The 26,164-nt window shown below is 51.8% G+C and overlaps 1 protein-coding gene across 1 annotated transcript; it reads right to left on the minus strand.

Moving 5' to 3' along the window:
* Positions 1-1,186: 1,186 nt before the first annotated feature.
* On the minus strand, positions 1,187-26,164 carry LOC133071448 (L-gulonolactone oxidase). The gene is made up of 12 exons (XM_061164036.1): positions 25,308-26,164; positions 24,229-24,330; positions 22,026-22,151; positions 20,679-20,773; positions 20,218-20,308; positions 17,326-17,511; positions 9,084-9,191; positions 8,222-8,298; positions 5,846-5,995; positions 4,876-5,040; positions 2,684-2,774; positions 1,187-1,930 (listed from the first exon to the last, which is right to left on the minus strand). Exons 1-12 carry the CDS (start codon positions 25,308-25,310, stop codon positions 1,802-1,804), a joined length of 1,323 nt encoding a protein of 440 aa, XP_061020019.1. The 5' UTR covers positions 25,311-26,164; the 3' UTR covers positions 1,187-1,801.

The raw sequence follows: 26,164 nt of genomic DNA on the forward strand, positions 1-26,164 counted from the left end.
ACCTGGGCACCCTGGGCTGAGTGCAAAGTCTTAGCCACTGGACGCCAGGGAAGTCCCAGGGACACTCACTTTATCGTGAAGCCATCACCAGTCTCCAGAATTCTTCATCTTCTCCCACTGGAAACTCTGTTCCAGTTAAAAACTATCCCCTAGCCTCCCTTCCTCCCAGCCCCCAGCACCCACTATTCTATCTTCTGTTTCTGTGAGTCTGAATATTCTAGGTACCTCACATAAGTGGAATCATGCAGCATTTGTCTTTTTGTGACTGGCTTATTTCAGTTAGCAGAAAGCTTTCAAGGCTCATTAATTGTAGGATATGTCAAAATTTCCTTCCTTCTTAAGTCTATTATTCCACTGTATGTGGACTATGAGTCCACATTTCATTTATCTAACCGTCCATCAGTGGACATGTGGGTTGCTTCTACTTCTTGGCAATGGTGAACAATGCTGCTATGAATATAGGAAAATAACAGAAAATAACAAGTTTGAGTTCCTGCTTTCAGTTGTTCTGGGTGTATGCTCAGAAGTGGAATTGCTGGATCATGTTTTATGTTTTTTGAGGAACCTCTGTACTATTTTCCTTGGCAGCTGCACCATTTTATTACAGTTTCACCAGCAATGCACACAGATTCCAATTTCTCCATGACCTTGACAACACTTGTTATTTTCTGTTGTTGTTGTTGTTTTGAAAAGAGTAATCCTAATGCAAGTAAAGTGACATCTCATTGTGATTTTATTTTCATTTCCCTAATGATTAGTGATGTGGAGCATCTTTTCATGTGCTTATTGACCATTTGTATATTTTCTTTGAAGAAATGTGTATTCAAGTCCTTTGCCCATTTTTGATTAGTTTGTTTTTGTGTTGATAAATTGTAGGCATTCTTTGTATCTTCTGCATATTAGCCTCTTATGAGATATATGATTAGAATATACATTTCTTGATCCAGGAGCCTGTCTTAAGGTTCTTTTAATTCCCCCAAGGCACTTGGCACCTTGTAGATATTCAACAAAAGCTTTGTGAAAGACTAGCCACAACATGTGGGAGGTCAGAGGCCACTTGAAACTGCAAAAGGAATATGAAGAGCATTTTCCAGGCAAGTCCAAGACCCTGGAGGGAAGCTGGGGAATCAGGGAGCCTCCTGCTCCCAAAGGATTACCTTGGAGATGGAGAGGAAGGAGCGGAGACTAAATGAACCCTTGGCCTTTATTAAAAAGAAGGCAAGGAAAGTCCCCCTTTCCAAACATCCCTGGAATAGACATGCTGCAGGTTGGGCTGTGGGCGGTCAGGCGGACTAGTGGACCCCCTGGAAGAGGACAGTCCCAGGACAGGGCACATGTCTCTGAGCATCTTAAAGACCCTTGAGGGTGAAAGGAAGCAGAGCATAGCACACACGACCTCTGTGTCTAAACGTATGCTGGTGGGACTCCTCCCTAGGAGGGTGGGCAGGGCGGGTGGAATGTGAGAATGGCCGAGTCCTCCTAGACATGCAGAACATTTGGGGGCTTCTCTGTCTCCTGGGAACGGGATGTGGTGACCGCAGGCTTGGGCTAAGAGGATGCTGCTGGAGAGGTAAAGGAATTTGGTGCTCTTTCTTACACGGGGTGCTGCGAGGATGAAGGAGTTAGGGGATGCCCAGACCCAGGTTCCTTGCTGTGGGTCAGAGCAGCTGTGGGTGTCCTGGCAGAGGGCCCCAGGGGAGATGTCTGTTCCCCAACAGGACAGTGGGACGAGCCTTCAACCCTGTGGGAGGTGGGCCTGGAGGTGGGATGAGGTGGGCTAGGCTTGTTTTCTGTTTGTGCTTCAGTAGAACACCTTCTCCAGATAGGCGTTCAGGAACATCCCCGTGGGGTCCAGCTTTTCTCGGATGGCACAGAACCTCTTGAAGGCTGGGTACATTTTCTCAAAGTCCTTCCGGGTGCAGTTGTGGGCCTGAGGGAGCAACCGGAGACAACAGGCTTTGTTTCCTGGAGCTGGCATTTCAGCAGGGCTGCAAACCTGTGTCGGTGTGTGTGCATGTGTGATCCCCCATCCCTAGGCACACAGAGAGCATACGCGTGCAGGTATATGCACGCACACACACACATGCATGCACACACGCGTGTACCCACACCCACGTGTGCATGTATGCACATGCACACATGCATATAGGCTCATGCAGAAACCCACGTGTGGTGTGTGTGCACACACAAACATGCATGCATGCACATACACAGGTAATGTACAGAACCCAAACAGGAGGGAGGAAGTTCTTGGAAAGTAGAGAAGGAAGCGGTTAAAATGCAGCGTTAAAGTTCCCGTTTCATTTGCCATCGGGCAGTGGAGGGGGCTCTGGCCCAGTTCTACTGCTAATTAGTAAGTCCCAACATCTCTGAGAGACCCCTAGTTTCCTGTCTGCTGAATGGACTCATTGCCTTATCCTGCTTATAAGGTTTCTATGAGAATTAAATAAAATGAAAGGTGAGCACTAAAAGCTCGAAGGGAACGTGAATGCAGAGAAGCTGGTCTGGCTAAGGTAGTGGAGGTCCTCCTTCCTGTGACTTGCTGAGCTCGCGGGTTTCCCGCGAGGTTGGAGCCCTGGGCCGGCAGGGCCCTAGTGAAGAGGGGCGCCCTCTGGTGGAAGTCCTGGCTCACAGTCGCTGCCCGGCTCCCAGCCACGGGGAGGCTCGGACAGATGCGTCCTACCTTGGCCCAGTGGGGCCTGCCTCCCACCTTCTTCATGATGGTCTCGTAGGCCAGCCAGTAGTCCAGCCGCGGCACGTCCTTACCATAGGGCCTGCGGAGGGGGCAGGAGGAAGTGAGGCCACGCGCTCGTCTTGTGTGGGCTCCCCCGTGGTTATCGGGCATCTCGCCCAGCACTTGTCCCCAGGGCGGGATGGCAGTGACTCGGCAGCCTGCAGCTTTTGCTCAGAAGGATTTTGAAAAAGCTCACAACCTCTTACATATATTTTAACTGTCAACTGAACGTTGCCATATTTTTGTTGTTCAGTCGCTCAGTCATGTCCGACACTTTGCAACCCCATGTGTATGAGTGTGAATAATTTTAAATTAATACAGTTTTCCTCTGTGTGTGTGTGTGTGTGTGTGTGTGTGTATAAATATATATACACACACACTTATCTGGGCTTCCCTGGTGGCTTAGTGGTAAAGAATCCACCTGCCAATGCAGGAGACGCAGGAGACATAGGTTGGGAAGATTCCCTGGAGGAGGAAATGGCAACCCACTCCAGTATTTTTGTCTGGGAAGTCCCATGAACAGAGGGAAAATCCCATGAACAGAGGAGCCTGGTGGGCTACAGCCCATAGGGTTGCAAGAGTTGGACATGACTGAGTGACTAAGCATAGCACATATACTTATTTAAAGATTTGAATTTTAAATCTAAATAGTTTAAAATGTAAATTTAAAAAATTTAATGTAAAGATTATTTAAAAGATATATACCAAAAAGCTTTATAACAAATATATAGATAGATATATAAATATTTCTATCAGAATCACCTCATTTGATATATGGAAATCACGGCCAATGTAACCTAGTTGGTCAGTCCTTGCTGCAAAGTCAGACTTACTGACAGAGAAGAGTCAGAACTCGCAAAAACTCAAATGTTATGATGCAGCCCCAGGGGAATTTTCTTGCTTCTGAATTTGCATTCACAGGCAGGGACAAAACGGACAGACAGCCTGAGGACTGAGCCGGGCCCTAAGTTTGTCCCTGTGTGAAATAAGCTGCCTCCTGTGTGATGTGGGTTTCTGAAATTCTCTTTTCTGGCTTTCGGACCACCCCACTCCAGGACTGCGCCCTCTTAAATTGTCCCTTGGGATCCCCTGAGTTTGGGGGTATTTTACAGACTGGAGAAATAAAGCATAGTAAGATTCAGGCTGGGTGAGAGGTGGTCTGTTTGTCTTTTACAAAGTCAGGGAAGGACTATTATCAGTGGTGGATGGGAAGGAAGAAAGATGTGTCTTAAGCAGGAAGTTTTAGAAAAGATGAGTTTCTTAAACTGTGTGTGTCCATAAGCCTCATATGGGTGGTCATTGCCCAACCAATTCAGGACATAATAACACAGTATGAGCATAAGGCGTCTGCCTATGGCCCGGTGAAGCTGGTTAGATGGGTTACCGCATCCAGGCATAACTCTTTTCTGCTGAACTGAAACCTGGCCTCACAGTCCTTCTCAACCCAATGTTTCCGGCTCTCAGAGTCATTGCCTAGGGCAGCACATGAGACAGCATAAACTTGTCATTCCTTAATATCAGTTTTGCAAAGGGTAGCTTTGCATATTAACATTAACATTTGGCTGTATGCTCAGTCACTCAGTTGTGTCTGACTCTTTGTGATCCCACAGGCTATAGCCCAACAGGCTCCTCCGTCCATGGGATTTTCCAGGCAAGAATACAGGAATGGGTTGTCATGCCCTCCCCCAGGGGAATCTTCTGGACCCAGGGAATCGAACCTGTGATTCCTGCATTGGCAGGTGGATTCTTTACCACCAGGGGAGCCCATTACGTATCACATATTAATTAATAGTACATATTAATAATAACATTAACAATTATAGTTACCATAAATAATTAACAATAATATTACATATTAATTAACATTAATGACCGTATTAACACAGTACAAGGTAGAAAGGGTAGTTGTTGGAACTGGAAGGAGAGAAAGACTATTTTCTGCTGCTAAGACCAGGGAAGTCTCCCTGGAGAAGGTGGCATGTGAACTGGCCTTGAAAGTTGGGGAAGGAGGGAGGGGCCCTTCGAAGCGGAGGACCTGCTTCCACAGCCCCGCCCCCTTCACTACCGGCTTCCGCAGCCCCGCCCCCTTCACTACCGGCTTCCGCAGCCCCGCCCCGCCCCGCCCCCAGCGAGCCATTCACCTGTACATGATGATGTTCATGTAGCAGCTGTCGCGCTGGAAGCAGGGGCTCAGCAGGATGTCGTCCCCGCGAGTGAAGCGGACTTCCACGGGGTAGTGGGCCACCACCTTGGGGTTCGCCTCCAGCATGGCCTTCAGCTCCAGCAGGGCCTCTTTGGTCTTCTCTCTGCCCTCGGCCCGGGGTGGGAGAGAGGATGGAACCCAGACCTGAGGAAGGGGCCTCCGGAGATTTCCCATGAGGCTCAGCACGGCCCCCAGGAAGCCCCTTCCTCATGGCTTCTGCTCTTAAAGCCCTTTTCACGGAAGCAGAGAGCTACCTCCTGCTCCCGCCCCAGCCCCCAGGACCCCCGCCCAACTGGGGGCTCTCCTCCGGGCTCTTCTCTGGCCACAGCTGTCCCAGGCCCTGGCCTCCTCTTCTTCAGACAGGATCAAGCCACTCTGATGCCAAGATTCCTACTTTTTCTAATAGTCCAGCCCTGAGAGTCTGGTGGCCCCAGCCCCTGAACACTGACAGAGGGATCCCCTAAGCCCTGAGCACTGATCCCCCTTTTCCTGGAGAAAGACAGAGAGGGGCAGTTCAGAGAGGAAGCTGCAGTGAGCCGGGTACAGACCTAGCCTCCGTCTCAAGGGGGTCCCTCCCCATAAAGAGGCCCCCAGCCTGCCAGGTGGGCTGTGCTAACGGAGGGCCTGAACACAAGTACAGTCTTTCAGAAGAACCAGATGCTGGCCACAAAGCCCCACGTTTCAGTCTAAACCTGCTCTCCCAGCCTCACAGCTGGAGAGGGGCCCGTGGGGAGAGTGGAGTGGACCCCATGGCTGGTTTCCCGAGAGCGACAATGGTGCAGGGACACTGCACCGGGACTCAGAACTCCCGTTTCCCCCAGAAATAACAGGTAGGATGGCTGTGAGCAGGACCCAAAGGGAGCTATATGTTGCTGACCCACCCACAGGGTGGCCCGCTTGGCCCTTACCTGGGGATGGCCCAGTCCTGGACATGCTGCTTGAAGCGGCACTCGTAGGTGAAGATCTTGTGGCTGAGGTTGCAGTTTTCCTTCTTCCCGTTAAACAGGAGCCAGAAGAAAAAGCGATTGATCCAGCCCACAAGGCCTGGCAAGAAGGTGCTGGGGGGCAGGGCATAGGGGTGGGTAAGTACTGGCTGTGTTGCGGGCAGTGCACTGAGTCCTTTACACACCAGGGCTTCATTCTCCACATCCTGTGCCACGCGTGCTAATCTGCAGCCTGGAAATCCCTCCAGGGAATGTGAAGGTCCCCCTGCATCACTCTCTCTGTGGCTGACCGGGGCTCCAATTATGGATTTTAGCCTAGATTTTATTCTTCTCTCCCTCTTTAATGACTAGGTTGTTTTTAGTGTTAGAGTGTTTCATCTTAATTGTGATTTAAAAGAAAAAACCACATAATATAAAATTTACCCTCTTAACCAGTGTTTAAGTGTGCAGTTCAGTAGTGTTAAGTATATTCACATCACTGAGCAGTGGATCTCCAGAATCTTGCAAAACTGAAACTCTGTCTCCACTAAAAACTAACTCCCCATTTCTCCCTCCCTCCAGCCTCCAGCAACCTCCATTATTCTCTGCCAACCTTCCATACTTCTCATCTCTATGAATTTGACTACTCTGGCTGCCTCATATAAGTGGAATCACTCAATATTTGTCCTTTTATGTGTCTGGCTTATTTCAGTTATCATCATGTCTTCAAGATTCATTCACATTGTAGCCTGTGTCAGAATTTCCTTCCTTTTTAAAGGCTGTATAGTTTTCCATTGCATAGCTATATGTCCCATTTTTTTTTAATATGTCCCATTTTGTTTAGTCATCAATTGGATAGTTATGTTCACTTTTTTTTTTTTAGTTATGTTCACTTTTAGGTTGTGAACACAAATGTGCAAATATCTCTTTGAAATTGTGCTTTCAGTTTTTTCTGACATATAGTCAGAGATGGAATTGCTGGGTCATAAGTGAAATTCTATATTTTTAACTTTTTGAGAAACCTCATACTGTTTTCCATAGTGGCTGTCCCAGTTTCCATTCTCACCAACAGTGCATGCGTCCTAAGTGGCATCTGACTCTCCATGACCCTGTGGACTGTAGCCCGTCAGGCTTCTCTGTCCATGGGATTTCTCAGGCAAGAATACTGGAGGGGGTCGCCATTTCCTCCTCCAGGGCATCTTCCTGACCCAGGGATCGAACCTGCATCTACTGCATTGGCAGGCGGGTTGTTTACCACTGAGCCACCAGGGAAGCCACATCACCAAGACCCAATCCATTATTTAGCTTTCACTGCTGCATCCTTGGGCACATGGCCCAGCTAGCGGCCCAGAGCTGCAAGGGTGAGGCCAAGTGGATGTGGTTTCCAGAAGCCACTAAGTGAGAACCACATGGGCGGGGCTCAGAGGCCATGGAGCTCCCTCAGAGCATGTGTCCCGGCCCGGGATGTGGCCACTGTGATTTAGAGCTCAATTTATTTGGATGCTTTCTGGCTTGGATTCCACAGACACAGGCACATAAAGCTGCCAGGCTGCTGTGATGGAAGGGGAGAGAAGTCTGGCTGGGCATTTTCCACTCTCACCGCTGATCCATCATCTGATGGAGCAGTGGCCTCCAGGCTGGACTCACTGTCTTTAATAAGACACCAAAGTCTCCAAGATGAAAGAATAGATGGATACACTTGACAATACGTTTAAATATGTCTGTACGCCATAAGGGCTTCCCAGGTGGTAAAGAATCTGCCTGTCAATGCAGGAGACACAAGGGAAGTGGGTTCAATCCCTGGTCAAGAAGATCTCCTGGAGCAGGAAATGGCAACCCACTCCTGTATTCTTGCCTGGGAAATCCCGTGGACAGAGGAGCCTGCTGGCCTACAGTCCAGGGGCTCTCAGAGAGTCTGACACAACTTAGTGGCCGAACAATGACAACAACAGCAACATACTTTACATATGTGTTGCCTATATTATTTATGTGTATGAAACATTTCAGAAGTTTTTATCAGATGCCATTCCACGTCTTATAGTATCACTGCTCAAGGACCTATGAGGCCTTCCTCATCACTCATAGTTACGTGTCTGGATGCTTGAGCCTGAGCACAGACTTCAGGCTGGGAAGGAGGTAAGAAACTGGACAATATGAAGGTTCACATCACCCATGAGCCAGGGTGTGCAACCTGGACATGGGTATTTTTAAAAACAAGCTCCCCAGGATCGGAATTCACTGCTCTGGACTGTGCAGACAGACCCAGTTTGCATGTCTGAAGGTGGGATGTTGTTCTTCTGATGGACCACATCCCCGGCAGTAGATGGCAGGTGCTGGGAAAAGATACAGTGGCATTCCTACCTGATCCAGAGTAGGAACTCCAGTAAGTAGAATCCAATAGCGTAGTCCCAGAACCAGTTGGCTGAAGAGGAGGGCGGCTGGGAAGCAGAGTCTGTGGTCAGTTCCGAGCTGGAACTGAGTGTCCCAGGAGAAGCTGTGTGTGTGTGTGCTGGGGGAGGGGGGACCCGCTGGCCAGGATGACTGAAAGCCTCATTCCTGGTGGCACTGCCGATCCCCATGACCTGTCCCCTTCTGTTTCGTGCTTATGTGATCGTTTTGCTCAAGACCAAGAAGTGCCTGTGTCTCTTCTCTGCAGAGCTGATGAGCCTGGTGTCTGGCAATCACCCTTTATGAACCCCATGCCAGCCGCATACACATAGTAGGTGTTCTGGCCTTCACCTGACTTGTCTGGTCAACATCTTCCTAAGTGCTGGCTTTATTTTATTCTGCTGAGTAGCAGCCTGTTTGCCAAGGACATGGTGATGGGGAGACAAAACCATGGGTTTCTTCCCCTGGGGGTTGGAAGGATGGGGTGCTGGAGGGAAGGTGGGATGCACTAGCTGGCTCCTGAGGTCTGTCCTGACTGCTTAGGACTCATTAGCCTGTCCTGCCCACACCTCCATCTCTGCTTCCCACATCTGCATTGTCCTTTGACCTCCTACCCCTGTATCCCTCCTTACAGACTCACGGACCCTTACTGGGACCACCTTCCCTCTTCCTTCCACCCTCTGGCATTTAGTGCTCCTCTCTTCATGCTCACGGATGCTCACCCTTTGCTTTTCCTCTCACCTCTCACCGATCATCAGGATGGTAATGGGCTTTAGGTGCCCTGGGAGCTGGGCAGTGGGGGGTGAGGGGTGGTGGGGAAGATGCCCACGGCTACCTTGTTGGTGTGGTCCTGGTAGATTACACTGACGTTCTCGCTGTGTGGGAACCAGAGAAAGCGGAAGTATTCAGATTTCTTCAGGTGACTGTCCAGGTTGTCAAGAACCTGAGGAAGGAGTAGAGATTGTGTTGGTCACAGGATGATGGTGGGGATGCTGGAAGTCAGGGTCCCCCATCGAAAGAAAATATCCCAAATGGTCCTAACATTGCCAAAGAGCATGGGATGTGTCTTATAAAATACTGGAGATTAAGTGGTAATGAATCCATCGCCAATGTAGGAGATGCAAGAGAAACAGTTTCGATCCCTGGGTCGGGAAGATCCCCTAGCGAAGGGAATGGCAACCCGCTCCAGTATTCTTGCCTGGAGAATCCCATGGACAGAGGAGCCTGGTGGGCTACCGTCCATGGAACCACAAAGAGTTGGACATGACTGAGCACATGCATGCCATGGACATTAAAATGATCCAGTTATAGGTTGACTTCATTGAGTTATGCAGAGGATAAAAATGAGTTCTCGTTTATCCTGACTTGGACATGGGTTTGGGTGGACTCCGGGAGTTGGTGATGAACAGGGAGGCCTGGTGTGCTGCGGTTCATGGGGTTGCAAAGAGTCGGATACGACTGAGGGACTGAACTGAACTGAACAATGAGTAGCACAGTAAGCTCCGTATAGGTGTAAGCTGCTGTTGCTACTATCTTACATTGTCACTGTCAGCATCACTGTCATCATCACTTGTTCCCACAACCCCTGACACCGCAGTGGGCTTTAATAAGATGAACAGGAGTGTCTGGCTCTGAATAGCTCATCCGTACATGTGGAGATGTCACAGAGCAAATCATGCCTCCCTGACACCCATCAGGCTGACGCATGACAAATTCTGAGCCAAAGGAGATGCAGATTTGGGGTTTGACAGGCAGCTGGGAGGGAGAGGGAGAGTGCTGGTTTTGGAGTAAGTTCTGGATTCAAGTCCTGGCCTGGCGACTTGCCAGCGGCACAACCTTGCTGGATCCATATTACTACCTGGAGACTTGGTTGCCCACCGCCCCCGCCCCCGCCGCCAACAACACATGGGCAGTTGTGCAAATGAAATGAGATAATCTATGCTGAAGCTCCTGAGTAGAGTGCCTGCCTTGTGGCATGTACCCAGTGGAGAGTTTAGGTTCTGAATGTGAGCAATCCTGGCACACATCTGGGGATCCGGCCCTATTCCCCACCAGGTTCCCAGCTGTGAGTCTCAGGAAGCAGCATCTCTTCATCTGTAGAACCAAGACAGAAATAGCTTTCTGTCCTTCTTTTCTTCTTTCCTTCCTTCTTTCCTTCCAGGACTGTTGTGAGAACCAAGGGAGGTCATGGATGTGAAAGTAGTTTACAAGCTGTAAACACAGCAAGGAGATCAAACCAGTCAATCTGAAAGGGAATCAACCCTGAATACTCATTGGAAGGACTGATGCGGAAATTGAAGTTCCAATACTTCGGCCACTTGATGCCAAGAATTGACTCACTGGAAAAGACTCTGTTGCTGGGATTTTGAAGGCAAAAGGAGAAGGGGGCAGCGGGGGATGAAATGGTTGGATGGCATCACTGACTCAGTGAACATGAAGTTGAGCAGACTCTGGGAGATAGTGAAAGACAGGGAAGCCTGGTGCGCTGCAGTCCATGGGATCACAAAGAGTTGGACACAGCTTAGCGACTGGACAACAACAAAAACAGCCTGTGATTTCCATATCTGACCAAAAAGGAAGGAAAAACCAAGGTGAAACACTAAGGAATGAGCCCACCTAAAACTTCAATTTGGAGCACCTGGGAGCAGTGGAATTTTAGAATTCTGGATCCTGGTCATCACTTCGGGGAGGACCCCTGCCTTGTTAACTGATGCTTGATGGGACCCAGGAGATACAGGAATGGGCGGACCATTGTTGCCTTCCAGTGACCTGGCTGCCATCCCGAACCTCCCCTGCCACATGTCAGCCCAGGCTGTGGGTCACACTATTCCATCTCTGCTCATAACTCTCCAGCCTTCCCCTAAAGTCTGCTCCTGCTGACGTGGCTTAGCCCAGGCCCTTCTTAGCTCTCACTGGCTCTTCTGCACTAGCTTCATAATTTGCCCCATTTTTCATCTTTCCAGACAACATCTACAGGGAAGCATCCCAAGACACAGCTCAAAAATCCCCAGCAGCACTCCATTTCCAATGGAATCGAGCCCAAACAGTCTAGCACGAAGAGGACTTCTTCCACACACACTGTCCAGTACTGTTACCACTGCCCACAAGTGACCACGTGGAAAGGGTCAGATCTGAATTCAGATGTGCTGTAATTCAAATGCTCAATTTAACCCCACCCCTACCCCCACCAGGGCTGTCTCCTTCCATTCTAAGTGGTTTTTATTTATATTACATCCATCCCAGAAGTATATTACAGGTACTGAAGCATACATTTGTCCTGAAATTCATCAAGCATCTCATTCACATTTGGTTTCTCCTTGAGGGCAGACATCAGCATATTGTTTTCTGTTAAGGGCCAGATAGTAAATATATTAGGCTTTGCGCGCTCTGTTTCCTCCCCTCTGCTGTGGTAGCATGGAAGCAGCCACAGACAATACATGAATGAGGATCACTGCGGTGTGTCAATAAAACTTTATTTATAAAAGCAGGTAGTGAACCAGATCTTCCCTGTGGGCCAGTTTCCCAAATCCTCACCCCAGAGCTGCTGGCCTAGGGACTTGGACACAGTAAATGCTGCAGGGTTCTTTCTTGGTGTTCAGTTGCTCAGTGATATCTGACTCTGAGACCCCATGGACTGCAGCACACCAGGGTTCCCTGTCCTTCACCATCTCCTGGAGTTTGCTCAAACTCATGTCCATTGAGTCAGTGATACCATCCAACCATCTCATCCTCTGTCATCCCTTTTTCTTCCTGCCTTTCATCTTTACCAGCATGAGTCTTTTCTAATGAGTCGGCTTCGCATCAGGTTGCCAAAATATCTGAGCTTCAGCTTCAGTTCTTCCAATGCATATTCAGGGTTAATTTCCTGTAGGATTGACTGGTTTGATCTCCTTGCAGTCCAAGGGACTCTGAAGAGTCTTCTCCAGCATCACAGTTTGACAGCATCAATTCTTTGGCACTCAGCCTTCTTTACGGTTCAACCCTCACATCTATACATGACTACTGGGAAAACACTATATGGACCTTTGTCCACAAAGTGATGTCTCTGTTTTTTAATATGCTGTCTAGGTTTGTCATAGATTTTCTTCCAAGGTGCAAATGTCTTTTAATTTCATGGCTGCAGTCACTGTCCACAGTGATTCTGGAGTCCAAGAAAATAAAGGGCCCTATGATTCCTTATTTGAAGAGGAGGCCCTCTTCTGCTGGGCTGTAGACCCATGAAAAGTTCAGCAAGAAACACCAGGTCCCTGTCACTATCACTTCCACCCTGACTGGGTGATGGACCCATGGCCCATCACCTCTGGGCAGAACCCTTTCTCCTGGGAGAATAGGGAATATGGTCTGGAGCTCTGCCTGGAGGATGGGACTGAGAGAGCGGAAGATCCCCCCTTCTCTCTTGTCCCAGCCTCCAGGGCCATCCTCGGTTGCCCAGAATCTTAGCAGTAAAGTAACAGTGCCCTTTCTGGGAGCCCAGGTTCCCACCCAGAATGGAGTCATGAGAGCCACTTTCACACCATACGTTGTGCCTGTCTCCTGGCATCTGTCATTTCTTTTCCTTCCTTCCTTGGAGGGACAAGGCCTATCTTTCCCCCCATGTGAAACTCTAAGCTCCTCGAGGCGGACAGCACACACACTCCAGTTCTGTGCCCTCTGCGGTCCCTACCAGAGCATTGCATGGTCACTGAAAGATGGAGCCCCCTGCTCTGGACCAATCCCACTGTGACTCTCTTCAGGGCCTACGGACAGTCCTATCTGGGGGAGGAGGGTCCCCAGGATCATGTTTCCTCAGTCTGACTGGTGGTTCCTGGGAGCACCATCAAAGGGGGTGTGCCCCAGAGGAATGTCTTCCTTGGCATGTCATTGGCAGGAGGGGTTCCAGAGGGTTCCGTCCCCTCCAAAATTAGCCCCGCTACTGAACTGACTCACAGGACTGATCACCAGGCCTGTGAGCGGAAGCTGAGGGCTCCCTATCCCATGGTCGGGGGTTGCCCAGGCGTCAGTGGCTGGCCGCCCAGGAGAGTGGTGGGCACTGGGATGCTGCTGGCGAGGTCGGTGTGTCCCAGGGACCACCCCTGCTTCCTGTGGCGTTGGGGGAGGCAGTGATCCAGGCAGCGACTGTACTTCTCACATCTCATTATGGTTTGCGTGGCATAAAGGGCAGAGGTTGACAGCCATTTCCAAAATCCTCCAGTCTTCTTGGTGACTGTGATTTCATACCAGTTAGACGGCAGAAAGTTGGGAATGCTGAGACCTTGTCATAAGAAGCCAGGGAGGCCACCCCTTTCTTGGCCCCTCTGCCCAGAAGCACTGATTCCAACTCTTCCTTCCCCTCAGATGGCTTTGAGCAGCCTTCAGAAGCTGTGTTGAGGTGCAGATAAGAGAATCAGACCTGGGAAGCAGGGAGCTGCGTCTGAGATGGACCACACACAGCATGGGGGTGGGCAGGAGACGGAAAACCTCAGAGAGGGGTGGGTGTTTAATAAATTCTTCCTTGTGGCTGAGACAGTAAATCTGCTGTCAATGTGGGAGACCTGGGTTCGATCCCTGGGTAGGGAAGATTCCCTGGAGAAGCGAATGGCAACCCACTCCAGTATTCTTGCCTGGGAAATCCCATGGACAGAGGAGCCTGGTGGGCTACAGTCCATGGGGCTGCAAAGAGTCGGACACAACTAAGTGACTAAGCATACATTGGTTCTCAGGCACCTGCCTGCTCCTGGAAATGAGGTCTCATCATTTTTCTTTTTGGAAGGAAAACATTCAGGGGGAGCAAGAGTGAGAAGAAGCTGCTCCGGGGACAGTTTTCTGATCGGTCCTCTTTCCTTCCTCTCTGGACTGCCCTCCTCCGAGGGGAGCAGCCTGGGACTAAGCTTCCCACCTGCATCTTTCCTCCCAAGCATTCCCAGCCCCTTGAAGGGGCCCTTTAAAGGCTGCTCTGAGTGGAGAGGGTAAAAGAGAATTGAATGCGGGGCCATGGACAGCACATGCCCCTGGGAGGAAATCATAGGGTTGTAAATGCCACCCGCCCTCTGCACAGTCCCTGTCTGTGGCCAGAGACTGGGCAGGGAAGGCTTGTCCACGGGTGTGATGGACACTGATGATGGGCCTGGTGGAGACCCATGCAGCTCCGGGCGGAAGAGCAGCTGGAGCTGTGCAGAGGGGAGGGAGAGAATCCACAGAGGACCTGCTGACTCACAGAAGAGGAGGCGGCGCAGCATCCAGCCTTGTGAGCCCTCGAGGGAGGGGCTGGGGTCACAGGGCAATGATGGGGGACTCCACACCAGGATTCACGCCCCTCCCCAGGGGTAAGACCCAACATCCCCAGATGCTCCAGGTGAGAGAAGGACCCTCTGTCTCCAGGGTGGGGCGATGAGGCGGGGCACAGTTTTGTATCCAAGTAACGTCAGTGCTGGAAAAGACCTCAGGGTTCATCTAATCTGACCCTACTTTTAAAACGGCAAAGAAGGGACTTCCCTGGTGGTCCAGTGGCTGAGACTCCACGCTCCCAATCCAGGGGACTTGGTTTCGATCCCTGGTCAGGGAACTAGATCCCACATGCTGCAACTGAGACCTGTTGCAGACAAATAAATAATTTAAAAAATAAAAAGGCTCAAAAAAAAAGTCTCCAAAAGTTTGAAGGGCTTGGTCCAGGTCACACAGAGGAAGCTGCACAATCAGGCTTGGGGCTGCCTGCCTCCCCAGAGCCCCTCTAAATACTGTGCATTTATGGCTGTGTAATTGAGTGTGTGTGTGTGTGTGTTGGGGTTGGGGGACAGCCTGAGATAAGACTCCAAGAACCAGGCCTTAGGTGTGGTCAGTCCATCTCTGCCAGGTCAAAGGAGGAGCAGAAAGAGGGTGGAGTCTGTCTGTCTGTCCACTCGCTTCTAATGCCCTGGTAGGAGCCCGGAGGCCAATCCTACTGGCAAAAGAAGAAGCAATCTCTTTATCTCTGGGTCAAATTATTCAGCTTAAAAATGAACAAGTTCTGACCTAAGTGAGAGGCCAGAAGGTGGTCCCTTTCTGGTTGAAGGTGATCTCTGCCCATCTCCCTTCTCTGCCTGAGATGCCGACCCCTTAACCTGCCCGCCGCTCCATGGACACCATGCTCTCTGAGGTCAGCAGTGATCTCCTGATGACCAGACCCTGGTGTTGCTCCCCAACTCCTCACAGCGTTGGACTCGTCTGGCTGCTCTGTCCTGGACACTCGGCACTAAGGCTCCTTCTCTCCTCACCCAAGCCCTCTCTCCGTGGGTGACCACATCTACTCTCCCGGCCAGTCGCTGAGGGGAGTGTTGACCTCTGCTTTGCATGGAAATGCACTGACCTAAAATGCAACGTGTAGAAGCCCTCATCCTTGGCATGTGACTATGTTTGAAACTAGGGCCTGCTTGGAGTGAACAAGAAGCTTAGATCAGCCCCTTAACACTGGTCTGGGGATGTGGCTAGTTGAAGCAGGCTCTTGAGGTGGCTCAGAGTCTGGGGTGACTCCAAGTGGACTGGTTCTACCCTTTTGGAGCTCGCTGGCTTAGCCACACAGTATCACTGCCAAACAATTCCACGAAATGTCCTTGTAATCCTTTCTTGGGCCAAAGCATCAGGCAACTCATTTGCCAAGACTGGCCCACATGTGCTCAGCATCAATGCTCTAGGAATCAGTGCCGCATCCCCTGGACCAGCAGTCCCCAACATTTTTGGCACCAGGGATTGGTCTCATGGAAGACAAATTTTCCATGGACCAGGACAGGGTAATGGTTTCAGGATGATTCAAGTGCATTACATTTACTGTGCTCTTTATTTCTGTCATTACTACATCAACTCCACCTCAGATCATCAGGCATTAGATCTCAGGGAATGGGGACCCATGCCCAAGAGCATCCCTGGAATCACTTTTTCAGCCACCAGTGGAGAGTTCTGGGGCTAAAGTTCCACCAAACACCATGTGTGCATGCGTGCTCAGTTGCTTCAGCTGGCTCCGATTCTTCGCAACCTTACCGACTTTAGCCCACCAGGGTCCTCTGTCCATGGGATCCTCCAGACAAGAATACTGGAGTGGGTTGCCAAGCCCTCCTCCAGGGGATCTCCCCAACCCAAGGACTGAATCTGCAACTCCTGCGTCTCCTGCGTTGCAGGCAGATACTTTACCGCTGAGCCACCAGGGAAGCCCCATCAAACACCATGCCTCTGCATAAAGGACCTTCTGCATTTAAAACCTTTGCCGTGAGGTTTAATGTATTAGAAATTCCAATGGTAAGGATTTTTTAGACCAGATGCTAGATAACAGTATTTTCCATTTTTCACTGCCTAGGTACCCTGAGGAGCATATTTGAGTACTGAACTAGGTACTTTTCAAGTGTTATCTGATTTAATGCTCAGGTTCAATACTTTAAGGTAAACATGATTTACTGTTTTTGGATGAGGAAACTGGGGCTCAGCAAGGTTCAATGGCTGACTCAAGGTCACAGCTTGGGGGTGGTACTACCAGTGTTCAGTTTGACCCCAAATTCCACCATAACTATGCGGGGCCAGTAGTGTTCACATCACTGCCAACTCCATCTGTGCAGAGGGTCTACTCATATTGAATGGTGAGGTGACTATGGAGGAGCTCAGATGCTGAGGAATTGGAACCATAGATTTGAGTCCTGTAGCTTAGCAATTACCAGGGATAGATCCATGCTTATCAGGCATTTCTGGTCTATTGCATGCTATCCATCCGTCCATGCATCCATCCATCATCCATTCATCCATCCATCTGATCATCTGTCCATCTAGTCATCCATCCATGTATCCATTTATTCATCCATCCAATCATCCATTTTTCCAGCTAACCAACACGGATTTTCATTCATTCAAAAAACATTGCCATCAGAAGCCATCCTTTCTGCCCCTTATCACCCAGCTCCTCTGAGCTCCCCTGACCTGCTCACAAAGGGATACTGCCACAGTATTCTGGGGTCAAAGACGGGCTGGTGAGGTCAGCTCACTGCCCCATTCTGGGGACCTACAGAGCTCAGAGGAGCATGACTTATTAATGTCCTCCATTTCTTCTTTGAGGCTGAGCAGTGGCGAATGAGAGACAGTACCTCTTTCAAGGTTGAGGGGAAGGTGGTCTCCTGCAGGTGGAACTGGGGCACACACTGCAATGTGACTGTGAGGATGACTCCGAGGCAGCCCAGGTGCACGCGCGCGGCCTGGAACACCTCTGCGTTGCTGGACTCGGAACACTCGAGAATGGTCCCGTCGGCCATCAGCAGGGTCAGCGCCACCACCTGGCGGTGGGAGAAGAACCACGCTTCAGTACCCCAGGCTTCCGGGAAAGCCCTCACTTCCCTGTTTGCCCTTGCAAGTGAGGCCCAGTGTCTCCGATTCCCAGATGTGTCTGGCTATGAGTCCCACCATGTATCTGGCCCTGGTGGCTTTCCCAGCTAGGTCTCCAATCCCAGCCTGAGGGAGCCTCAGTCTTGGGGGAGGGTAGGAGGAGAAATGGAGTAAGGGGGCTGTGTCTGGGTGGCATCAGCCCTCAGCAGGGAGGGGACCCATCCATCACAGGCATTTCCATGGCACCCCAGTGGCTTGCCCTCCCCCAGCTGCCTTGCTCATCCTGTGGATTTCAAAGTCAGGATTCAGCAAGCTTGTCCTCTGCCTGGAAGAGAGCTAAGATGAGATCAGCTCCAAAGAGCCACGAGGCCCTGGATGGAAGTGAGTGGCTCATAAAGGCAAAGGGTGTGCCTGCATCCGTGGGTGGGGAGCTGGCCCCGCTGTCCCAACACGCAGCCCTGGGGACCAGAGACCCTTGCAGGCTGTCTGCTCGTTGCCCTCCTGAGCACCATCTCAGCCAGTCCAGTCCATTTTCTCATTTGGGGACCTCTCCCTTGCCTTAGGGTCTAGAATCCCCTACTTGACCCTACCAAACGCGGAATCTCTGGGCTCTGCAGAGTGGGCCGCCCAGTTGGAGACAGGTGATGAACATCACTCTCCTTGCCCTTGGCCCCTGTTTCCAGAGGAGCCCTTCTTCATTGCCTGCTGAAGTCCCTGTCCACACTCTGCTATCCGCTCACTGGGACAGAAATTGCCTTTGACATGTGCAGTTGGCGGCAGGGTGCCCAGGGTGAGAGGACAGATAAAGCTGAACTAATTCTGATTAACAGCGACCAGAACCAGAGAAGAGAAACTGGCAGAAGTGGGGCACAGTGGCCTGCTGTGGGAGCGAGGGCGTTAGGATGATCTTTATTAAAAACAAACAAATAGACTTTGTTGGAGATCTGGGGCTGAGCTGAGCGCTGGCCAGTGAAACACAGCAGCGGGGTCCAGCGATAATAAAGGCGGGCCCTGACTCACCAGCTGTGTGATCTTGGATGTGTGACTTAACCTCTCTGTTCCCTCATTTGTGAAATGAGGGTCATAACCATCTCAGAGAGAGTAGGTGAAGCACTCAGCTAAGTGCCTGGGGGACAGTAGATATTAAAGATGCCAGTGTCTTCCCCTTGCTCCCTGCCATCAGCGTTAAGTGTAGAATTAAATAGAGGAGCTCTCACCCCCACATGCCAGGGCCTGTCTTGCTCACCTGGGCTTCCTAAGGGAAAGAAAGTAAAAGTGAAAGTCCCTTGTGAAAGTGAAAGACTCTTTGTGACCCCATGGACTGCAGCCCACCAGGCTCCTCTGTCCATGGAATTCTCCAGGTAAGAATACTAGGGTGGGGTGCTATGCCCCCCTCCAGGGGATCTTCCCGACCCAGGGATCGAACCCAGGTCTCCTGCATTGCAGGTGGAAGGGGTGGGGAGTTGATAGCTTATCCCTTCTCAAGGGGCTCTTCCTGACCCAGGAATCGAACCAGGGACTCCTGCATTGCAGGTGGAAGGGGTGGCTCCCGACACAAGTGTCGTGAACTGTCATTGGGCCCTCAGGCGCTCATACACACTGTCTCATTAACCCCCAATCCCCCGCAGGTTGAGGAGGATTCTCTTGAGGTAACAGCTGAAAACAGGGATGCCCAGATGAGTTAAACAACCTGCACACATGTGCACACCCAATGCATGTGGGAGGCAGGTTTTGGGCCCACATCTGAGTTCCAAACCTGTGCCCCATACTGGATTCCCATGAAGTTTAAGAAATACCTTTGGGTGGGAACTTCCCTGGCAGTCCAGTGGTTAAGACTCTGCCTTCCACTGCAGAGGGCAGGGGGTTTTATCCTTGGCTGGGGAGCTAAGATCTCACATACCAAAAACCAAAACATAAAAAAGAAGCAATATTGTAACAAATTCAATAAAGATTGTAAAAAGTGAAAGAAAAGAAAGTGAAGTCATTCAGTCTTGTCAGACTCTTTGCAACCCCATGGACTATAGCCTGCCAGGCTCCTCCACCCATGGGATTTTCCAGGCAAGAGTATTGAGTGGGTTGCCATTTCCTTCTCCAGGGGATCTTCCCGACCCAGGGATTGAACACTGGTCCTCTGCACCGCAGGTAGACTCTTTACCGTCTGAGCCACCAGGGAAGCAAAGTGGTCCACATCAAAATAATCTTAAAAGCTTTTGGGTGAAGGTCAGGTGTGATCCCAGGCCCGTGTGCTCGGCTCCTTCTTGGCTCCTCCCCAACTTGCTGATTTGGAAAGACCCTTCACCCTGCCTGGCTTCCAGTTCAGAGCTTTCCCTGGAGATGGAACCCTTTGCTCTGCTTGCCCTTTTCCCCAGGGTGGTCAGGAAGCTCCCCAGAGATGGGGAACTGTGTCAACACACACGGGGGTGGCTTCATCACTTGTGTCTGCCGGGGACTCATGAAGTTCAGAGAGACAATGTTTCTGGAGGGTCCCGCAGAGTCTCCATCAGAAGAGAGACCCAGGTGTGTTCAAGGCCCCCACAGAGCTCTGCCGACACCATCCTGGAATGCCTGCTTGTCAGGAGCACCGATGACAAGGGTGAAGGGGCCCTGACCCATCCTACCCTCTCCCTGGTGGTCAGCACTGAAGCAAGTGAACTCACTTGTGTGGCCAGGATGCCGTGCTTGATCCCCGTGTTGTGGGTTCCAGACCCGATGACGCCACCTGCGGTCACGTCTGACACAGCTCCCAGGCTGGGGGGAGGAGGAGGGACACAGTCAGGCTTCCTGGGACAATACCTCCCAGGGTTGTGGTGTGAGGCCCCTCAGAGCAGAGCAGCTGGTCCATCTTCTGCCCAGGAATCTCGTCCCCAGTTTAGCTTGCAAAGAGTCAGACATGACTTAGCAACTAAACAATTTCTTTCTATTCTCATACCCCTGGACACCCGGGGATGGGGAGATGGGTGCCCTGTGGGGATGGGACAGAGATCCAGAGAAACAGGTGCATCCTAAAACGTGCTCCTCTCTGGCCCCTGCCAGATCCTTGAGTGTCTGGCTGAGGTCAGGGTGGGGAGCGATGGTCATCACTGGCACCCGCCCTGGGAATGGACGAGGTGGCTCTTACTTGGACAAAGCCAGGCCATGCTTGTCCAGCTGTGGGTGCAGGTCAGCCAGGAGGATGCCGGCCTCCACGGTCACCTGCTTCTTCTCTGTGTCCACCTGCAAGAGACCGGCACAGGCTAGGATGAGCTAGGCAGTCACCCAGCCCTCGTCCTGCAGCCATGCAAGGCTGTGAGTACGAGCCTGTCTGTCCCAGCCCACAGTCAGCCCAAGCTGCCTCCTGCTGCAGGCAGCCAAAAGGGGGTGCAGGCAGAGCCCTAGAGTGCTGGGGCTCAGGGACTGTCCTGTGCAACCCTTCTAGTCACAGGGGAAAGAAATAAGGGGCAGGGAAGAGAAGAGGTTTACTCAAGGTCACCATAGGGCTGGGACTGGCGCCCAGGTCTCCTCAGCCACGTGGGAGAGTGGTTCTATGCCCTGAGACCCCCATGGCTGCCCGGGGGTGGTGGGGAAGAGAGGGGAGGAGCAGTCTTTCCATTTCACAGCAGGGAGACTAAAGTTCAGGGACTCTAAGTCACTTGCCCAAGGTCACACAAACATCGGCAGTGGAAACGAGATAAGAATTCACATCTGTGGACTTCAGAACACACATTTCACCGACCCTGAGCACAGAGCCTGGGCAAAATCAATTACTAGAGCCCAGTCCTCACTAATTAGCAATCAGAGTTAATTCCTGCCATGACTGATGTTTTGACCAGAGCATTTTCTACGGGGTGGAGATGGTTGGCCTGAGCAAATCAGGAAATAAATAGTACAGAGAAATCTAGAATCTCTGCTGGCAGAGCTGGAGGGGCGGGTACCAGGTGAAAATGACAGCTCAGAGGAGCTGGCCCTGTCGGGTGGGAACAAGAGCCCTGCACGGCCTGCTCCCCCATCCCTGGCAGGCGCCCGGTTGTGGGTGGGGGAGGGGAGGGTGTGAGCCGCCTGAATGAATGTATCCCAGCACAGGGCTGGTGTCAGACTCCCGAGTCTGCGGCCAGCTCTGCCGCTGGTCAGCTGTGTGACCTTAGGCAAGTCACCCCCCCCCTCTCTGATCTTCAGTTTCCCTATATGCAGAACAAGTGCAAATCCTGGACTTGTCATGAATCCACCTTTGGGGGCCTGACTTGTGGACATCCTCTCTGTGGCCACAAGGGTGCACACAGACCAGATGTGAGGCTTGAAGGAGTCCAGGGCAGGCCCTGTGGGGAGTGAGGATGATCACAAGTGGACCGGGAATGGGGTGGGAGTCACTTTGGGACTCAAAGGCCAGGAGGGGATGAGGCATGAGGGAAAAGGAGCCTCCACCCCCACCCTGGAGTCAGGGAAGTGGCATGGGGTGCGGCAGAGGCAGAGAGCCCAGAGCTCCGGGTACCTTGAGCACGTGGTTCATCTTGCCCATGTGGATCATGAAGCCGTCAGTGCAGGCGATGTCTGAGGGTGAGTGGCCACCGCCCACCACCTTCACCCGCTTGTTCTGCTGCCTGGCCAGGGCCAGCACCTGTGGAGGCAGCACCTGCATCAGCCTCAGTCCAGGCCTTTCTCTGCGAGGCAGCTGGGCCACCCAGGCGTTGCACCCCCAGTCCTCCAGGCACTGCCTGGCTGGAGGCCGCAGTGCAGGCCACTCTGGGAAAGTGCCAGAGAGAAGGGCCAGGAAGTGAGCGGGGTGCGGGCCAGCACGGCTCAGAACGACCTTTGCACACAGGACATCAGCCCTCAGCTCAGTATGAAGCCTGTTTTCTCGGCATTCAAGGCCCTCAGATCCATTCAAAGCCACTCCACCTCCTAGCCTTCCTCTTTTGCCCTCTCTGCTCCTCAAACATTCCCACCCCCAGGCACTGAAGACTCTGATCATTTTTCACCTGTCCTCCCCTCATCTCCCACTGCCCTACCCCAGCTCCCTTTTGAGCTCCTATTCATCCTCCGGGCTGACTTAGTGATCATTTTTCTTCATTCTTCTGCTTGAGAAATTGGGGGCTTCAAAAAAAAAAAAAAAAAAAGAGAAAAGAAAGAAAGAAATTGGAGGCTTCGAATCTGGATTTAAAATCTGGCTCTGATACTATTTAATAACAAGGGGAAATTCCAAAGCCTCTCTGAGACTCAGTTTGCCCTTCTGTTAAATGGGCTAATAATCACTACCTCGCAGGTATGGATGGGGACAGGTGAGACCACAGATATGAAGCAGGTGGTGCTGATCACCAGTGGTGACCATGTCATTCCCACCACTCTCCTCTGAGTGCCCTCACACACACGCATGCACAGGCTCATAGACGTGTGAATCTCTCCCCTCTTTGTGCTCTGCTAATACTAGTGAAACATCTGCATCCTCTGGGTTAGTCCTATGCAAACTGTCTTAGGGTTAAGCCTTTCAAGAGCAGAGGTTGGGTCTTGTCCATTCATTCACTCATTCATTCATTCACTTATTCATTCAACAAATATCCATTAAGTGCTTCCTGTGTGCCCAATAAAGGGCTAGGTGTGCTAAGGATGCAATGGAAAACAGGAAAAATGTGGCCTTACATCCTTATGGGGGAGAGAGAAAAAAGCATGAAAAAGTTCATGTCAGTGAAACAGCTGCAGGTTTTGAATGCAGTGAAAGAAATAAGCAAGGAGCTGAGATGCAGAAGATGGGGACATCCTCAGATGAAGTGGTCTGGAAGTCTCTGAGGAGGTGATTTACCCTGAGTGCTAAAGGATGCAAAGGTGTTGGTCCTGTGAAAAGTGAAGGGTCAGGCATTCCAGGTAGTGGGAATAGCAAGGGCTAAGATACAGAGGTAGGAAAATGCTTGGTCTGTCCTGTGATCAAAAGTAAAGAATCAAAAAAAAAAAAAAAAAAGTAAAGAATCCACCTGCCAGAGCAGGAGATGCGGGTTCCATCCCTGGGTCAGGAAGATCCCCTGGGGAAGGACATGGCAACCCACGCTAGTATTCTTGCCTGGAAAGTCCCCTGGACAGAGAAGCCTAGTGGGCTACAGTCCATGGGGTCACAGAGTCGGACAGAGATCAGTGAGGCTATTTTGGGCTGTGGCAGGTGGGGAAGGGGTGGTGGCCGGGGCTTTGTGACACCAGTGTTGGAGAGAAGGAGGTGGGTTCTAGAAACTTCCAAGCCAGGACTTGCTGAAGTCAGATAAGGGTAAAGAAGGGACAGTGACCTACTTCCTGGCTTCTAGTTTGAGCAACCAGGTGGTTGGTACAGAGTTAGGAAGACCGCAATAGAACAGGTTGAAAGCAAACAAACATCAAAAACATCCTTCGGGGCATCAAAGTTTGCTATGTCTCTGATGAAAGAAGTCATATGCCAATTTGCAGCTCAGAGAAGAGACCTCAGCCAGAAATAACAATTGGGCAGTCACTGGTGGACACCCCAGGTGGTCACGTGAAAGTAGAGTTCAGCTGGAGGCAACCTCATGGTGCTGTTGCCCGACTAGCAATTCCGGGGTAGGGATGGGGGTCTTAGCCGGGAAGTCCTCCTCTCAGCCTCCTCTCTGGGGGCATTTCTGAGCCACATTCCTGATCCGGATGGAACTGGAGGTCTGGTGGCTGGACCATCGGGCACTGTTCTGAGACAAGATACTCACCTCTCTGATCTCCTCCACGGATGTGGGCTGAAAGTACATCTCCGGGCAACAGCCATAGGTCCTCGCCCAGTTTTGGAATTTGACCCCCTTGTACCCGTGGACCTATGTGATAGGACAAAAGCTGGGTCACCTCCAGTGAGTGGTCTCAGACTGCCTGACCCCCATCCTTCCACTGCCCTGACATTGTAGAGACGGGAGGCTGCGGCCAAGGTGCTGAGCCAGCCTCCGGGTTTGCCCTCGTCACCCCTCTGCGCCCCTGGGAAGCCTAAACACAGGTCAGAAGTTCTGAAGCCAAGTGGCCATGTGGGGGCTTCCTGCTACCATTTTCTTCCATCAGCTCATGGCGGAGGGAGGTGGCTGGGGGGCTGGGCAGATCATGCAGAAAACTCAGCACTCTTAGGAGAAGCAGGGAGGTGAGATCAGGGGTGCCGCTGGAGAAAGCAGTATTTGGGTTCCTGCTCCGGTGTGGTGACCCCTCTGAAGGACCCAGTAATACAAAGTGCACTGGGCTGAGTAGGACAATGGGGGAGGGGCTGCATGAGCTGGCCCGGTGGCCCAAGAAGGAAGGAAACTGGCCTTCAGCTTTCCCAGTCTTCTCCTGCAGGAAGGGGCACATCTGGGAGGCTCCATGGCAGCCTTTCCTGGCCTGGAGGCCAAGCAGGGAGCCCTGGGAAATGGATTCCCATTTGAGGGACCCCTGCTGTGTGCCTGGGTTCCTCCACACGTCATACCTTTTTAGGCCTTACAGCGATACCACTGGAAGGATGATATCAACGCCCATTTTCAGGAGCAGAAACTGAGGCCCAGAGAGGTGCAGTAACTTCCCCAAGCTCACAGAGCCACCCAGGAAAGATACAGGAGTGCAACCCAGGCCTTCCTCTTCTATCCCTTCCCCAGCACCCCAGCGGCTCCTCAGAGCCTCGAGTCCCATTTGAAGGCTTCCCTGTGGCCACCCCTCAGCCCCACACCTGCCCAATTTTGCCCCCCTGCCCCAAGCCAGGTTCACGGGCTCAGTCTGGATGTAGCCGGTGGGGCTGACCGGCCAAACTGACCAGACCGGCGGTGCCATTTGGCCCTACCATGGCTCTAGTGGTGGGTCGGTGGCCTCGGCTGACTCCGGCTTCCTCTGGGAGCAGGGCGCAGGGCAGCAGGGCCCTGGGGCAAAGCAGAGGGGCTGGAAGCAGTGAGGTGACAGCAAACACAGAGGCTTAGGGAGGCACAGAGGGGCCCGCCGGAGGCAGATAAGCCGTGTGACGACAGGCTCCACCCAGACAAACAGCCGCTGGGCCAGCCCTCTGCCCGTCAGCCCCTCTCAGGCAGCACGTGGGGACGCAGCCTGTACAGGGTGGCTGGTTTTTCCCCAAAAGCTGTTGAGCTCTGACCCCAGGAGGGTCTTTGGGGGCTTTCTGGAGCTGAAGGACCCCTGGCCTTGAAACTGAGTCCTTAATGCCACAAATCAGGGGAGGTCGTGACCTGGGGCCCGTGTGTCAGTTCGTTTGTCAGAGTTGGGGGAGGATTTCCCCAGGCCGCCCACTGCTACAGGGAGACAGGACGGGATGCTGGTGGCTGTAGCGGGGGTGGGGCGGGGGGAGGAGAGGGACAAGTGACGCAGCCCGGGCAGAGTCTCCTAGCTGAAGTCTTCCTTCTCCAGGCCGTAGGGCAGACAGGCCCGCGTTCCTCTTTCGTGCGTTGCTGGTTAACCTCCGTGAACCTCAGTTTTCCCTTCAGTAAAGCGGGGGCATGTGCATGTGTGCTGAGTTGTTTCAGTCGTGTCCAACTCTGTGTGACCCTGTGGACTATAGATAGCCCGCCAGGCTCCTCTGTCCATGGGATTCCCCGGGCAAGAATAAGGGAGTGGGTTGCCATGCCCTCTTCCAGGGGATCTTCCCGACCCAGGGATCAAATCCACATTTCTTAGGTCTCCTGCATTGGCAGG

The sequence above is a fragment of the Dama dama genome, chromosome 16 (assembly GCF_033118175.1).
Source record: "Dama dama isolate Ldn47 chromosome 16, ASM3311817v1, whole genome shotgun sequence".
Taxonomy (NCBI): Eukaryota; Metazoa; Chordata; class Mammalia; order Artiodactyla; family Cervidae; genus Dama; species Dama dama.